This window comes from Mus pahari, chromosome 15, assembly GCF_900095145.1.
Source record: "Mus pahari chromosome 15, PAHARI_EIJ_v1.1, whole genome shotgun sequence".
Classification (NCBI taxonomy): domain Eukaryota; kingdom Metazoa; phylum Chordata; class Mammalia; order Rodentia; family Muridae; genus Mus; species Mus pahari.
In genome coordinates this window covers 70,527,074-70,544,985 of record NC_034604.1, presented here as the reverse complement: position 1 = coordinate 70,544,985, position 17,912 = coordinate 70,527,074, and the positions used below count along the sequence as shown (strand labels likewise).

The window sequence follows — 17,912 nt, the reverse complement described above, 5'->3', positions numbered from 1 at the left end:
CACTCATCCATCCATCCATCCATCCATCCATCCATCCATCCATCCATCCACTCATCCATCCATCCATCCATCCATCCATCCATCCACCCATCTATCCACTCATCCATCCATCCATCCATCCATCCATCCATCCATCCATCCAGCCATCCATCCATCCATCCATCCATCCTGTTCATCCACTCACCTACCCGTCTGCCATCAAGCTCTATCCTGAGGATTATTTCGGGGAGAGAAGATGAAGCTTTTGCTGAGTGTATAGATTAATGTAATGTTCAGATCAATTAGGACAGAACTCAGAATAGTCTCCACCTCACTAAATGACAACATCATCAGAGTGGCTAAGTTTAACCTAGAAACAATAACTGTTTGCCATTGGCTCAGCTAGGAAGTCACTTAGTCTTACTGGGCCTACCATATATCTGTGCTCAGCTGCTGAGCTGCTAGGAAAGACTGGCTTAAGGTGGCCTCAGCCAGGATAGTCTGTGTTACATGACATTTCATTGGCTACAGTCACATTCTATCATTTCTTGGTTCCTTATCTCAGTCAGAGTGAGTGTCAATGTGTATAATAACCAGGAAGGCCCTGAATGATCTGATACCTGCCACCAAGATTTGTTTCACCCAATCCCACCACACAAGTCTCCTGGTGTGTGAGGTGCCAGGTGCCAGGTTCATTGTCAGCACACGGCTCTGCACACAGTTCTTCCGCCTCTGTTTGCTTAGCTTCCTGCTAACTCATCTGCCCGGTTTGTTTTACATTACCTTCCCAGGGAAGGCTCTCCTGGTTCACCTTCTTTACAAAGATACTTCGCTCACCTCCTCTGTCCCTGCGTCCAGTTTCCGTGTAGTTACCATCATGGCCATCATCAATACTTAACTTAGCTCTGTAGCTACTTAGTATCTAGACCATAGTCCATAAAGATACAATGCAAGTTACTTCTGTAATTTAAACTTTTCTAGCAACTGCATTAAAAAAAAAGTAAAAAGAAACAGGCGAAATTAATTTTTACAATACGCACTATTTAATTCAGTATATCTAAAATAGAATTTCAATATGTAATCAATTTAAAGATTTTCTTTTCTGTTTTTTTTTTTTTTTTTTTCTGTAAGTTCACATTAAGACTCTGGAGCCTGGCGTATGCATGGTTAACTGAACTAGCCTCCTTTCTCACGTGATAACCCCCCCTCCCCCCAGCACTGTGGAAGGAGATCACATTTCCACAGGGCGAGGGGTTTTGACAGTTTTGCTTGGAGCTGGACGCTTTGCACCTAGATTACTTGCACATAGTAGGCATGCAGCCATGCTCCTTTCCGTTCTTTATATAACCTCATTATTCTGAATGAATGAGTCAAGCTCTGAGTGACAACTAATTTTGTGGCATGACAGAGCGACTCAGAGAGAGCTACTGTGCACTTTGTTCGATCCCCAGCTGCTGGGGCGGAACTAGACTTTGTGCCCTCGTCTTGCTACCTCATCTGGTGTTGCCATGGTTTCCTGATTCCCCCACCCTTTAATGTATTACCCTCTTTCACACATCTCCACTCTGAAAGTGGATGAGAGGATCAGTGGTTAATCCAAAGCAGCAATCCCCTCCTGGGTTTTGGCTCCAGCGGGTAAAGCTCTTGCTGCACCATGGCTCCCCTGAGGAGGTGCTAGCTTGGGGTGTTGCTGTTGGCGGACCGCCCTCTGCTGGACTGAACAAGTTGGGGTTGGCAGAAGGGAGTAGGTGCTCTCATAATCTGGGAAAGAGCTCCAGTTCCCGAAAGGCTCCCCAGCCCAGTGTCTACAGTTAGCTCCAGGCTGGCCTGGTAGGGACTGAAAACATTTCTGCATCACAGTATCACCCTGCCACCTCAGACAGTCGGGATGGCAAAGGCCCATTCTGAGGATGAGAGGCTGGAACCAGAGATAGGAAGCTATCTGCTCCACTATTCTCCTGAGGGCTTTCCTGCCTGAAAGCAGGCAGGCTGGGCCTGAGGCACTTCTTGGTCCAGCTGGGCGACAAGGAGTGGGGGTGGGGGGTGGGAGGTTGGGAGGGGGGAGGGATGCTGGCTTGGAACAGCTATGTAGGATTCTAGGAGGTGAGCAGAGGTGACAAGGCCCAGAAGACAGGGCTAGTCTCAGGCCACAAAAGAGACAGCCAAAGGGCTGATGGTGTCACATGGGCCAGGCTACAAGAGTGGCCTCCAGGACTGCCAGTTGCGAGGAACCTTCAGTTCTGTGGTTCCCAGGTTTCCTCTTCTCTCTCTTGCTTCCCTCCCTCCCTCCCTCCTTCCCTCCCTCCCTCTCTCTCTCTTGTTATCTCCCTTCCTGTTCTTTATAACCTTATCTCTCTCCTACCGTCCTTTCTCTTTTCTCTTTTATTTCTACAAACATCCCTTCTCTGTCTTTTTGTCTGTCTCTATCTCTATCACACACACACACACACACACACACACACACACACACACACACACACCACGCACATGCACACGCACACACATATACACACTTGAGTGCTAGATGGAATATCCCAGGAAGGTACTGGCTGAGAATTTAATTGACTCCGGCTCGCTCCAAAGGCAAATAGATACCCAGTGCCAGTGCCCCCACCTCGCCCTCAGCTGCTTTATGGAGGATGGGGGAGCCAGAACAGCAGTGGCTCACTAAGCTGCTGTCATAAACCCCAGAATAAGAAAAGTCACAGTCAAAACTCATGTCTGCCACTCTTCATCACTGCTCAGCAGTCAGGTCCAGGCCAGTGGGGGTGGGGGTGGGGGGAGTAACTTCATGCCAGAATTCTCAGGGAGCAGTCGGCCCCAAGGGAGGATGTTGTAGCTTGTCCTGACCACATGGGTCAGTTTGGCCCGTGTGTGTACAGCCCGTGCTCTGCAGCCTCCAAGGGAGGCTTGGTGGAAGGGGCCATGCTCTGGGCACCGCGTAGAGTGAGCGGTGTTTCCGTAAGGTGATCCCATCTGGGAAGATGTTGAGATTTGGAGACTTTATTTTATTTATTTTTTTCTTAAAAATGTCATTGAGTCGTAGACACACGAGTAGGTGACAGAGGTTGCTCATCTCAAGTCAGCCAGGAAGCAGAGAGGCGGGGCACAAGACATACCTTCAAAGGCAACCCCATTCCTCCAGCAACTCACTTCCTCCAGTCAGGCCCCACCTACAACAGCTTCCTCCACCTCCCGTTCATCTATCCAGTTGTGAACTGGATACATTCACTGACAAGGTCAGATACTAATGGTCCAGTCACTTCCTTGAAGGCCATCTCTGAGCGCTGCCGTGGGAACAGGCCCTCAGTGCACGAGGCTCATAACATCAACTAATGGCATCTGTGGAATAGACCTCCTACCTCTGCCGCAATGGCGTCAGGGAGCCTCCTGTCATTCCTTTCTCTGGGCTAGTTGATGGTGACACACGCTGACTGACGGCTCCTGTTGGACGGGCCACATGACTCTATGCTCAGTGCAGAGTCGGGCCTTTCTTTCCGTGTCTCTTTCAAGGCTAGCCTCCCTGCCTGTGTCTGCTTGAGTTATCCTCATTCCCCTGATGCCTGCAAATCCACACAGGGCTCAGACACTGGAAGGGAGGCACGGGCTTGAACTCTCCCGAAGTCTGCAGCCCAGTGTCGCTTCCCACACACCCATATTCCTGTGCACCAGGGGTCCTCGCTCATCTCTTCGGTTAGTGAGGGTTTAGTGCATTAGCATCTGTTGCCAGGTGCCGGGATGGGGGTGAATGAGGCAGACCTAGTTCTGACCTTTATGTCTGACCTTTATGTCTGGCACTATTGTTGGACCCCAGACGCCCTCCAGAGATTGTGCTGTTCTGTCTATAGGGGGAACAAGGGCTTGCAGACCTCCTAAAGGCTTTAAATGGAGAAAAGGTATTTCCTTTTCTATGATTACATCCTGTCCCCGACCACCCTCCTCGCCAGACTCCCTTTCTCCACGCCCAGGGAACAAATGGAGTCAGGACACCAGCACTGGCTACTAGATGGAAGCTTGCTGCCTAACTGCCTCAACCCTGGACAAATCTGCTCCCTCTGGCCGCACGGTCCCCCTCCCTGCAGTGTTTTGAGAGCCAGAATCCAGCTCCTTGGGTGAAGCCGAGCTTTTCATCAGAGATCAAAGTCTGGCCCTGGGGAAGCACCAGAGAGCTGCTCTGGGCTGTAAAAGGACTCCTTTGGGCATATCACTTCCTGCCTAAGCCTCCATTGGACAGGGAACCAGAATATGGAGAGGCAGAGAAGCAGACATCTGGCTGCCCAAGAGGCTCTGCCTGGAAATCGGCCTCTTAGGGCTGATCAGAGCAGAAGTTACCTGGCAGCCCAGGCGGCTGGATTCTGGGTTCTCCGTTCTCATTTTCTTATCTCCAGTTTTCCTGCTTTGTAGTGAAGTACTTGCTTTAGAAATGTACCCCAGACTCCCAGGCTGTCATTCACAACTCTCCACAGGGTACCCTTCCTCTTCCTTCCTGTGGCACTTGCCCAAACATCTTCTTCTGAATGAATCACAAGGGATGCATTCCCTCATCCTGGGGAGTCCAAGTCTGAACGCCTCCCAGGATGCAGTGAGAAAATAGGAAATAGGATCCCGAACTGTATCGTCCTAGGGAAAGGGGGCTCCTGGAGCCGATGATGGGGAGCGCTGGTGAGGAGTTTTCGTGGCTCCTGTGCCAGGCCTTCAGTCCCTGAGGACTCTGCTGCTCCACTCCCTCCTCCCTCCCTTAGCGCCAAGGCCATCTCATTTGGGGCTGTCCCATTCATAGAGTCACCTATGGTCAACCCATCACACACAAAGGGGAGCAGGGGGTGGAGGTTGCAGGAAATGTGTATCATCTTGTGGAAATCCCAGAAAGCCACCCCCCCCCCCACGGGCAGCCACTCTCCTCTGTGGCATCTTCAGTGATCAGGAACTTTCGGTGTGTGTGTGTGTGTGTGTGTGTGTGTGTGTGTGTGTGTGTATGTGTGTGTGGCACCTTCTGAAAGATGCCCTTCTGATGTGGACTTCAACCTCTCCGTCAGAAGGGCTTTGCCCCTTGGATGACCATGGTGACTGCTCCCCTACACACAACTTGATTTCCATCTGTTCCTCATGCCAGGTGACTTGAGGGGCCTCACAACCACTCCATCATCAGGGGCCATCTCATCAATACAAAGAGTCTAAAGGGTTCCCAGCACTCTAGAAACTTCTCCCCTTCCTTCTATCAGTTAAACTCTGTTAAAGGCAAGGCCTGGAAGCCTTTTCCATAGGGATTTCTAAAGATGCAGTACAACTTGTCTTGGGACAAAAACAGACACCATGACCAAGGCAATTCTCATAAGGGCAACATATAAGGGCTGGCTTACAGATTTGAGGTTCAGTCCATTATCATCAAGGTGGGAACATGGCAGCATCCAGGTAGGCATGGTGCAGGAGGAGCTGAGAGTTCTACATCTTCATCTGAAGGCTGCTAGCAGAAGACTGGCTTCCAGGCAGCTAGGACAAGGGTATTAAAGCCCATACCCACAATGACACACCTACTCCAACAAGGCCACACCTCCTAATAGTGCCACTCCCTGGCCCAAGCCTATGTAAACCATCATATACACACTTCATATCTTTTATTTGAGGTAAAGTTTGGTACATACAAACACCAGGGACACCAGGCAAACAGCTCAGGTCAAGCACAGCATGATTGGATCGTTTGGGAAGAGCCTGGAGGGCTCCGAGAGCTCTTGTCACCTGCCCTGAGCAGTCAGGGGTGGATAGGAGTGACAGTCTGTGAAGGAAGGTGGCACCGTTGGGGATAGAGCAGCCATAGAGAGCTGAGGGGTGGGCAAGGTCTCCGGGGTGACTAGAAAAGACAAGAGAGAAGATTCCATGGAGAGAGAGAGAGAGAGAGAGAGAGAGAGAGAGAGAGAGAGAGAGAGAGAACTAGCGCTTGGTGGGACAGCATGTTCAGAACTGGGCTTTAGGAAGACGTAAGTGGCAGGCCCCCTGTGACACAGGTTCTTCCTGCCTCTCACTGCCTGTGACCACTTCAGATGCTCCACATATGTTCACAGCATCATATGGTCCTCTCAATAAGGGAAGATGGTATGGACCGGGTCAGGTCTGTCCAGCTGTGGGGCCCTGGAGGCCACCATGTGTTTGGTTCATCAGAATTTTTCTGTGCCTTCTACTTGGCTTTCCTGTAACTGAGAGGAGAGGCCAGCTGAGAAGGTACTCATTTGGGAGCCCCTGGCTAGCAGCTTACCCAGGCCACAAGTCAAAATGAGGCCCAGAGAAGTCTACTGTGACCGTGAGGAGATGTGTCCCGACCTCAGCTCTGCCTGTCCTTGGAAGTGACTTACAGGCATAGGCTCTGTAGAGGACCCAGTCTCTGAGCTGCTTGTGTGAGCTCTACCAAGAGTTCGAAAAGCTCCATGAGCGAGCTAGTGAGTGAGGCTGGGCCCTTCTCTTCTGATCTCTGGGCCCTGTTCCCTTTCCATGTTGGCATGGTGCCTCTGGGGAGGTTCACCTCCACCTGACTCTTCCATGGGCTATGCACCACTGCTCACTCCCTGTGCTGTCCCAGTGCTGATGGGGAAGTGACCTGGGTCAACGAGCTAGGAACAGCAGGAAAACAGACACCCTGAGAACCGGCCTGAGCAGAAGGAGACAGGCTGCCAGCTTCCCTAGAGGCCCTAGAGGGTCTGGTTCCCATCCTTCCCACCCCTCCCCCAGGGTCTTGTACCCTTTCCTGGGAGGAGTCTGGGAAGTCTAGTCCAGGACAGCTGGACAGGCTGTAGCAAGGATTTTAGGCTGACCTGCTCCTGAAGTAACCATGGATGTGAGTCACTTCGTGCAGAATGAACTGCACTTGTGTGTGTGTTTGTGTGTCTGTTTGCCCTTCTGTCTGTCTGTCCAGGCCTGAAGGAACTTCTGCTGGTGTTCTGGGACTTCTCAGCACTCTGGTGTCTTAGCTAGGCTCCTCTGCTCTCACCCACTCCCAGTTCTGGCCGCACCACCCTCATCCACAGTTCAGAGAAGGCTTCAGGCAGAGCAAGGCATCCTCTAGGCATCCTGTTCCTGTCTCGCCTTCACCCTTGTATTAGTTAAATCATCTTGTTACTGTAACAGAAGCAAACGGCAGCTCATGAAAAAAGAGTTATTTTGGCTCACACGCTGAACACAGAGAGGAAGCTATGGCAATATGAACGCTGGTCACATCGTTTACAGTCAGGAAAAAGAGACAAGGGGCTTGCCCAGTTTCTGCTCTCCTTGCCCACGGAATGGTAGCAGCCACAGTTAGGGTGGGCCTTTCCATCTCATGTCTAGAGAGATATTTACATGGTGATTTCTTAGGCGCATCAAGTTGACAGTAAAGACGGGCTGTCACAATTGTCCTCCGTAGGAGGCCCCATCCGGAACCCCTTGGACTACTCAAAACAAAATACCATAAAATGCGTAACTTATAAAAAATAAGCATTTATTATTTTGGAGTCTGGAAGTACAAGGTCAAGATGCTAGCAGACACAGTGTCTAGCAAGCACTCTTTTTTTTTTTTTTCATAGATGGCCCTTCCAGCTGTGTCTTTACCCCATGAAGGGGCCAGCTAGCTCTCTGGGGTCTCTTTTCTAAAAGACATTCATCCCTTTATGAGAGATGATCCCCTCCCAAAGGTCCTACTTCCCAATCTAACCACACTGGGGGTTGGGCTTTGAACACACAGGCATTCAGACCGCAGCCTTTTGCATTGCTGGTTGAGGTTCCTGGCCCCTTTGGCCCTGGCCTGACTTCTCTTTCTGGCTTTTAAAAGGAGACTTTGAAATCTCCATCTGTCACTCACTCTGAGGGGTGTGTCCTGTGCAAACGGTTTAGACTTGAGACTTGATAACTGTTATCTCAGTTTACCTTCCCACAGCCCTCAGCCCTCCGCCCTGTGTTTTCCAAATCTCCCTTTTCTTTCCCTGCCCCCACTGTGTGGATTCTTCAGCCCTCAGATCTACCCATTCTCCAGCTGCTGGCCTCTTTGGGCTCCTTGCCTGAGAGGCACGAGGCAGCCAGTTCCTTGGTATTTGTGGAGCATCTGTCGTGTGTCTCCCGTGTACCAGGTGAGCCGCAGGTGAGCCACACACCTGTGGGCTTCCCTGGTCCCAGCTGTGCAGGGCTGGCCTGGGCCTCCCAGGTGACCTGGGCCTGCTCTGCACCTGCATCTCTCGAGCCCAGCCCCCTCCTGTCAAGCACCACTCCTGGCCAAGTCTCAAGAGGTGGTAATTGTCAGCATCAATTTCCAGACTCCTAAGACACACATTTCCCCCTTTCTGATAGTAATTTGTGTCTTATAATTGATGTGTTTACTTAATATGGTGGGATTTATTTTGTTTATCTCCCCACTCACTGAAAATGTTATTTAGCCTGTGATGAATCTTTCAGTTGGTGGCATTTTAACCCTGGGGAAATATGATAAATGCATAGAATAATCAGGGACATCTGGAAATTATTTTTTAATGGGACGGAATGACTCTAATGGGAAAAAATGAGGGTAGTCAACTAAAGGGCGGGGGGGGGGCAGGGAACTTGGAGATGTCACAGTTGTTCAGATAGTCCTGGCTTTTAGCTTGTCAAAGACTCCAGACTCCCCTGAGTTGCACTCTTGGTTCTGGAGACTGAACAGGGCAGCTCTTCACAAAGACTACATGACATAGGGCCGAGTTCCGCTACTCCCAGCTTCTATGCTTCAGTATAGATGGCGAGGCCCTAGAACTCCCAGGGGATAGAGGTGACAAAGCAGGCAGAGCTTGCTTTGGTGTTGAAAGACTTGCTTTAGTCTGTGGTCCTCCACTGCCCATTCTGGTTGCTAGCATCTCTGTATTCCCTTTCACGTGTACCGGCTAGTGGATGCAGGAGAGCGAACCTCCCTCATGGAGAGGGAGGGTCTGTGGGAGGGGAGGGGCAGTGGCTGCTCATGGCAGCCAGACAGGCTCCAGCAGGACAAAGGTAGAAGACACTGGTCAGTTGGCCTCATCTGTGCCTGTCCCGCCCGTGTAAAACCCAGGGCTCATCCAGGTCTCCTCACTCCTCTCTGTCTCAGTCAGTAGTCAGCCAGTTTGAGTTCAGTCCGCCCCGCCCCTTAGTCTCCCCCTCCCCCATTTCCTCCTGTAACCAGGCAGCCACACCATTCAGGATTTAGGGAGACCAGGAAGTATGAAGCGCTAATGCCAGGCTATGGCATGTTTGGCATCGCAGGTAGGAGGGGTGGGGCTCCCCATCCCATCTGAGGGAAGGCCGTGTGGGAAAGACTGGATGGCTCTGCTCTGTGGCTGCACCATGTCCAGGGAAGTCACGTACCACAGAACACACCACATGGAAAGCGTCAGAAGGGCAACACCACAGGTGACCATGGACCCTGTATGAGAGCATCCTTACACTGAACACATGTTAAAAGAGCATTTTAGGCATGCTCTTGCATATATTTAAAGTGAGTTTTACCTGTCTATTGGTGCGGAAAGTTAAAACTACCTGTGTGGGCCTCACATCATTCCACGCTCGAGTTAGCTTTAGTCTCATCAATATCTTTTAAAAAACAAACAAATAAACCCACACGCACCTCCATTTCTTTACCGTGTGGTCGCACCCGTCTTCTGTGCCTGTGTAGGGTTTTCTTCCCTTTCCATGCCCTTGCTCCCCTTCCCACCTCCCACCCCTCCCCACCCCTCCCCCACCCCACTTCCTGTCCTGCTGGCTTGCTCTTCCTCTTTCCTTGAGTGTTTGTTTTTATTCTCGTTTTGCTTTTCAAATATGTCCGTTACGAAAGTCTACGAAGTGAGTGTCATTTACAAACTTCAGTACGAGTTGACCTTGACCAGGAAGCTACACTCTGCCTCTACCCCATCCCTCCAGAGTCGGCTACTCCCTGGTCCTAGGCTTTGGAACTAGGCAATTACTTCCTGAACCATGTACATTATTATGTAAATTTCAGGCTAAGCCGCTGGATTGCTATTAGTTGATTTTAAAATTCCTGGCCCTCGTTTATGTTCTTCAGATGATTTTTTTTGTCCTAATACAGTTTATTAACTGTGTTATGCTTGGTACATATTGTTTAGTGTTGAGCCAAGTAGTGTGTAATAATTACACTTACTCACACAACGTTTTATTTCCCTGGAGATGATCCCCGTCCCTTTAGGGCTGCTTTGCTTCTTACAGTATTTATATTCTTACCAAAATCTCTGGCAACGTGTAAAACGCCTTCAAATACTATTTCTCAGTCTCCTCTCCTCTGGACAACCTTTCGGGTTCCCTGAGCAGCTGTGTGCTTGGGGGCACTGCACCTCTTTAGAGCATGGCCTCCTATTTTGTTGCTTTTCTTTCTTGGATTTTTTCCCCCACTCACACAAAAATATGTTTTCCTCTGTTCCCTTTTACCTTTCTTCAAAAAACTGGTCATCATTGGGATGCCTGGTTAAGTCATAGTTGGTTTAGAGGCTCTATGCACATATATGAGAAATGGCTTTCCAAGTAGTGGGCTTCAGGATCCAGTGGTACCTACATATTTCCTTAAATGTATTTATTTTCATTTCATGTGCACTGGGGTTTTGCTTGCATGTATGTCTGTGGGAGGGTGTCAGATTCCCAGGAACTGGAGTTATAGACAGTTACAAGCTGCCATGTGGGTGCTGGGAATTGAACTCAGGATCTCTGGAAGAGCAGCCAGTGTTCTTAACTACTGAGCCATCTCTCCAGCCCCAAGAAGCTATACATTTCATTGGAGTGTTTTAGTTTTTTGTTTTGTTTTATTTTTAAAGATTTATTTATTTATTTTATGTATATGAGTACACTGTAGTTGTCTTCAGACAGCACCAGAAGAGGGCATCGGATCCCCTTACAGATGGTTGTGAGTCACCGTGTGGGAATTAAACTCAGAACTTTTGGAAGAGCTGTCAGTACTCTTAACCACTGAGCTGTCTCTCCAGCCCCTCACCGGAGGGTTCTGAACCATAAGAACCTGTGGGAACAATAACTTTCTTTGAAGACACACCCCACCTCCTCACCCCCCCCCCCCAACTCCTGTTTCCAGCCTGTGCAGAGTGCAGAGCAATGTCACAGTGACAGATGAAAGCAGAGGGGCCCAAAGTCCCACAGACTTTCACCTGACCCTGTTTACTTTATCTGTCCCCCTGCCTTCTGTGCCCGGTGTCCCCTCCCCTGTGCACTGAAACCTTTCTCAGAGGACTGGAAAGGGAGGAGCTGTGGGTGCAGCTGCCCAGTGGGCGGAGCTAGCATCTCTTGTCTTAGTCCCACAGTCTCCTGCCTTCCATCCAACCCCCCATCTGCTCTCCAAATTCTGTTGACATCTGTTGTCTGCTGGTGTCTTTGCTCCTGTTCCCCAGCCCCTGTCTTTTTCTTATCCCCTCACTCTTATGACAGTGGGGATGTTTCTGCAGCGCCAAGTCTGCTGGATGCCTCACAGAAGGACCCCTCAGACGCAGCATGGTCCAGCAGGGCATCTTGCAAAGCTTTGTAATCCAACTCAACTCTAGCCACAAAACAATGGAGTCTTAGTTAAATAAAACTGGCCTCCAGCTTACACCTGGATTTGTTTGATTTAAAGTCTAGTCTTAATAAATGGATTGGTATTTTATTTATTAATTTTTTTATTTTAACAGTCCTCCACCCCACTTCCTTTTGAGACAGGATCTCTCTGTGTAACCCAGGCTTTCTTGGGACTTGATTTATAGACTAGGATGGTGTTGAATCCACAGAGATCCACCTGCCTCCCGAGTGCTGGGACTAAAGGCCTTTGCCAACAACGCTGGGCCTGACTGGTATTTTAAAAGGTCATTTTCTGTGTGATCCTTTCCTGCTTAAAGCTGTAACACATTTGTAGGTGCTTATGCTGGAATAGAACTTCCTCCATAAAATCCAGGGCTTGGCTAGGTCACCCTAAACTTTATGTACAGTTTTCTAACAGGTCCCTCCTTCCTACCTCAGCTGATCCCCCAGCAATTCAGAAACCGAGTGGAAGGAGTCTAGTTCAAGAAGGCCAGGCTGGCTTTAGGAGTCCTTAAAACCCTTTGGCACGTGTCATTTATAAAAAAGGCTGCGTTGCTTCTCTGTACATTAAAGCAAACACTTCCTCTGCTAAGGCACACAGACCCTTTACGTGGCATTAAAGACAGGGGCGCACGTAGTAAAGCTGTATGTAGATCAGCTTGTGTTAGGAAGGTCCAGGTTGTCCAGGGGTGGGGACCCCGCTCAGGTGGGAGAGCCCTTTGCAGGTCCTCACGGAGATCTCTGTCTTTTGCCTCCGCAGGTGCCCCCTTTCAAAGGTCTCAGCATCCTCACGCTACCTCCTGCCGCCACTTCCACCTGGGCCCCCCGCAGCCGCAGCAGCTAGCCCCGGACTTCCCGCTGGCCCACCCCGTGCAGTCGCAGCCGGGCCTCAGCGCCCACATGGCCCCGGCCCACCAGCACAGTGGCACGCTGCACCAGTCGCTGACCCCGCTGCCCACCCTGCAGTTCCAGGACGTCACAGGTCCCTCCTTCCTACCTCAGGCCCTGCACCAGCAATACCTGCTGCAGCAGCAGCTCCTGGAAGCTCAGCACCGCAGGCTCGTCTCGCATCCCAGGTCGGCAGGGGCGGGGCCGAGGAGTGGGCGGGGCCCGGGTGGGCGGGGCTTCTTTCAACCAAGATTAGCTGCAGTCACAAAGTGTGTTCTTCTGGGGATGGCTTCTGCCTCTGGAAGTGGCATTCATTTAGGTCAGACCCGAGCATGACCCGTTCACATCACCCAGATTCAGGGTCAGGAGTTGGGTAAACAGTGGCCAGTGATGCTTACGTGGACTTTGGTTGCATGGAAGATTTAAGGTCTAGCAAGTCTTCTCCAACGGTGGCCTAATTCTGGTTTTCCCAATACCAGAGTCCCAGTGGAAATGACTGGTTCCAGTTTTGGCCTCCAAAGGGCCAACGTCAAGTTGGAGACTAGATTTGGAGACTGTGGCTGTATGCCCAAGTAACCGGATAAAATTAACAGTGGATCAAATATCCTGACGTGGCAAGTCACTACATTTCTCTGAGCCTCAACTGTAAAGGAAGAAATGGATGAACAGAGCTGGGCGCTTCTCAGTCGTCTAGGTTTCAGGGCCCTTTTCACACTAAAAAAATTAATGACTACAAAGAACTTATATGAGTTTACCATGTTAGAAAATTTAAAGTATCTATTAATTCATTAAAAATAATGTATACAGTATGGTAAATTTTTTAAATGTTCTTTTTAATTATTAATTTTTTCCCTTTAGTGAAAATAGATTTTTTTTTACTCACATAATATATCCTGATTACGGTTTCCCCTCCATCTGCTCCTCCTAGTTCCTCCCATCTCCCTTCCTAACTGGGATCCACCCCCCTTTCTGTCTCCCATTAGAAAACAGGCTTCTAAGGGTTGATAATAATATGATATAATAAAATAAGGTAAAAAAAATTAACAGTTGGAACAAAACAAACCAACGTCAGGAGAAGAGTCCAGGAGAAGGCACAGGAGTCAGAGTTCCCATTGGTTCTCACACGCAGGAATCCCATACAAAACGTTAAATTGGAAGTCATAATATATACACAGGGGACCTGGTGCAGATCTGCACAGGCCCTGTGCATGCTGCCTCTGTGTCTCTGAGTTCATAGGAGCTGTGCTCATGTTGATTTCGAGGGCCTAGCTCTCCTGTTGTCCTCCATCCCTCTGCCTCTCACACTTCCTCTTCCAAGGAGTCCCCTGAGCTCTGAGGGGAGGGATTTGATTAGAGCCCTGTGTCCCGAGGTCTGCTCCCTCCCCACCTGTTTAAGGCATCCTGCAGAGGTATCCGTGTTTTTTCTCCTCTGCTGCAGGGCGATGCCTCTCTGATGATGGCTGAACAAGGCATTGATCTATAAACATGGCAGAATCTTATTAGGAGTCATTTTGTTGCTGGGTTGCTTTGTTTTGTTTTTAGGACAGTTGTATTTTAGTTTACCCTAGATCCCAGGGCTATCTAGTCTCACGCTCTTGGTCACCCAAGCAGTGTCGGGTATGGGTTCCGTCTCATGGAGTGGAACTTCAATCAGATATTGGTTGGTTACTTCCACAAGCTTTGCGACACCTTTGCAGTAGCAGATCTTGCAGGCAGGACAGCATTGTAGATCAGAGGGTTTGTGGCTGGGCTGGTGTTGACATTTCTCTTTTGGTAGTGTGAAAGGTACCTTTCTGTAACAAAGACGCTAGTATGTAAGGATGAAGGAAGGCTCTGTGTAGGCACCAGCTCAACTCCTGCACGTTCAGTGAGTAGTGTGGTGCTGTCTTCAGCAATGGAACCTTGCTGTCAGCTTGTGGAGAGCAACCTGTGGTCTTGGCAAGTCTGGGGTGTTTGGGGAGTCACTTTGGCCAACAACTCATTGATATGTAACTCAGTCCTGGTACTGAAAACTTCATTTGGTGACAAGAGATGGCCAGCTGGAGGTCTGTCGCCTCCATTATTTGGAGATTTCATTTAGATTTCGTTCATATATGTATGTATTTTAGGAAGCTTTTACTGTATGAAGTTTCCATACCACTCTTCAAATGACCCTCGATTTTAGCTGTTTCTCTCTGTTTTCCCTCCCTTATTATCCCCTCCCCTTTCACTTGATCCTGCAGTTCCAGCCCCCTACCCACCATCCATAACTAATCATTCTATTTATCTTTCCTAATGAGATCTGTCTGCCCACCCCCCCAAGCCCCTTTCTCTATACCTACTATCTATGGTTCTATGGATTGTAGCTTGGTTATCACCGTCTGAACAGCTAATATCCACGTATAAGCAGATAAGTACCATATCTGCCTTTCTGGGTCTGAGATGCCTCCCACAGGATGATTTTTCCACTTCCGTTCATTTATCTAAACCGCCAAGTAATACTCCACTATATAAACATACCACTTTTTCTTTATTCATTCTTCTGTTGAGGGACATCTAGGTTGTTTTCAATTTCTGGCTATGAACATGGTTGACTTTGTGGGAGGGAGGATGAAGCATCCTTTGAGTCCATGCCCACGTTGTATAGCTGGGTCTTGAGGTAGATCTATTCCCAGCCTCCTGAGGAACCTCCACACTGATTTCTGTAGTGACTGTACAAATGTGTGCTCCCGCCAGCAATGGATGAGAGTTCCCCTTACTCCATATCCTTGCCGGCATGAGCTGTCACTTGTCATGTTGATCTTAGCCTTTCTGACAGGTGCAAGATGAAATCTCTAAGTAGTTTTGATTTGCATTTCCCTGATGTCTAAAGACGTTGAACATTTTTTTAAAGTGTTTCTCAGCCATTTGAGTTTCCTTTTTAGAAAATTTTCTGTTTAGACCATTTTTAATTAGGTCATTTGTTTTTTTGATATCTAGTCTTTTGAGTTGCTTACCTATTTTGGATATTAACCTTTGATTAGATGTACGGTTTAAAAAAAAAAAAAAAAAGACAACCTTTTTCCATTCTAAAGGCTGCTGCTTTGTCCAAACAATGGTGTCCTTGACTGAATAGGAGCTTTTCAGTTGCATGAGGTTCCTCTTATCAATGGCTGATCTTAGTGCCTGAGCTATGGGTGTTCCCCTCAGGAAGTCTTTGCTTGTGCCTATAAGTTCAAGGCTGTTGTCTACTGTCTCTTCTATGAGGTTCTATATCTGGTTTTAGGCTGAGGTCCTTGATCTACTGACAGCTGAGGTTTGTGATAAGTGTGGATCTATGTGCATTCTTCTATGTGCAGCCATCTAGGTGGCTCTATGTGCATTCTTCTACATGCAGCCATCCAGTTTCACCAGCACCACTTGTTGACAACGCTACCTTTCTTTCTAGTGTCAATTTCTGGCTTCTTTATAAAGAAAAAAAAAATCAGGTGTCCGTAGGTGTGTGGATTTATGACTGGGTCTTCAATTTGATTCCGTTGATCAACGTGTCTATTTTTGTACCAATATTATGCAGTTTTAAATTACCATAGCTCTGTAGTACAACTTGAAATTGGAGATAGTTATACCTCCTGTAGTTCTTTATTATTTAGAGTTGTTTTTAGCTATTCTGGGTTTTTGTGTTTCCATATGAAGTTGAAAATTGTTCTTTCAAGATCTGTGAAGAATTGTGTTGCAATTTTGGATTTGTAGATTGGTTTTGGTAGGAGGGTCATTTCTACTGTGTTAATCCTCTGGTCCATGAACACGGGAGAGCCTTCCACCTTCTGATATCTCCTTCAGTTTCTTTCTTCAATGTCTTAAAGGGTTTTTGTTTGTTTGTTTCCTTGACCACACAAGCTTGGTTAGAGTTACCCCAAGATATCTTCCATTCTCTGAGGCTGCTGCAGGGGTTACTTCCTTGATTTCTTTCTCAGTCTGTTTGTTATTTGTATAGAGGAGGGTTACTCATTTTTGTGAACTGATTTTATATCTAGCTACTTTGCTGAAAGGGTCATAGGGGTTTCCTGATGGAGTTTTAGGGTGACTTGTGTATCCTATCCTATCATCTGAAAATAAAGATGCATGGACTTCTTCCTGTTTGTATCTCCTTGACTTCCTTCATTTGTCTCATTGCTCGTGCTAAGATTTTAAGTACTATAGTGAATAGGTATGGAGAGAGCAGACAATTTTATCTTCTTATTGGTTTTAATGGAATTGATTTGAGTTTTCTCCGTTTATGTTGATGTTGGCTATGGGCTTGTTGTAAACTGCCTTTATTATGTTTAAGTATGTCCCTTGTATCCCTAATCTCTCCAGGACTTTTATCATGAAGAGTTGGATTTTTCAAAGGCCCTTTCTTCATCTAATGAGATGATCATGTTTTGTTTTGTTTCCTTTTATTTGTCTGTGTGGTGGATTACATTTATTCATGTATGTTGAACCATCCCTGCACCTCTGGGATGAAGCCTACTTGATTATTGTGGATGATCTTTTCTGCTGGATTCTTGGATTTGATTTGCAAGTATTTTATTGAAAAACTTTGCATCTATGTTCATAAGAGAAATTAGTCTATAATGCTCTTTCTTTGTTGGGTCTTTAAGCGATTTGGTATCAGGATAATTGTGGTCTTGTAAAACAAATATGGCAATGTTCCTTCTGCTTCTGTTTCATTGTGTAATTTGAGGAGAATTGGTATTAACTCTTCTTTGAAAGTCTGGTAGACTTCTGTGCTAAAACCATCTGGCCCCAAGCTGTTTTGGGTTGGGAGACTTTTAACTACTTTTTCTATTTCATTAGAGGTTATAAGTTTAAATTACTTGTCTGATCTTGTCTTAACTTTGATAACTGTATCTAGTCAGAAGATTATCCACTTCTTTTAGATTTTCAAATTTGATGGAGTACAGGTTTTTAAAAGTACATCTCTATGATTCTCTGGATTTCCTCGGTGTCTGTTGCTATGTCCTTCCTTGTCTGTCTTGAATCATTTTTCATTCAGGAGTAAGTTGTTCAGTTTTCATACATTTTTAAGTTTTCTATTCTTTTTGTTGTCATTGATATCCAGCTTTAATCTGTGGTGGTCAGATGAGATATAGGGTGTTATTTGAATTTTCTTGTATCTGTTGAAACTTGCTTTGTGTCCGAATATGTGGGAAGTCTTAGAGACAGTTCCATGAGCTGCAGAGACGAAGGCATATTCTTTTGTGTTTGGGTGAAATGTTCTGTAAAATCTGTTAGGTCCATTGGTTTATAATGTCTGTTGGTTCCTGGATTTCTGCGTAGTTTTTGTCTGTTTGACCTGCTTAGTGGTATTAAAATCTCCCAATATCAGTGCATGAGGGTCAATATGTGACTTAAGCTATAATAGTGTTTCTTTTGTGAACTTGGGTGCCCCTTTGTTTGGAGCATAGATGTTAAGAATTGGAGCCGGGCATGGTGGCACATGCCTTTAATCCCAGCACTTGGGAGGCAGAGGCAGGTGAATTTCTGAGTTCGAGGCCAGCCTGGTCTACAGAGTGAGT

At 47.5% G+C, this 17,912-nt stretch overlaps 1 protein-coding gene across 1 annotated transcript in view; it reads left to right on the top strand.

Moving 5' to 3' along the window:
* Positions 1–17,912, top strand: part of Rnf165 (ring finger protein 165) — a 106,111-nt gene that overhangs the window by 69,620 nt on the left and 18,579 nt on the right. The window contains exon 2 of the mRNA XM_021214501.2: positions 12,269–12,584. Coding sequence (XP_021070160.1) covers positions 12,269–12,584 — 316 coding nt within the window. The remainder of the gene's footprint in view (positions 1–12,268; positions 12,585–17,912) is intronic.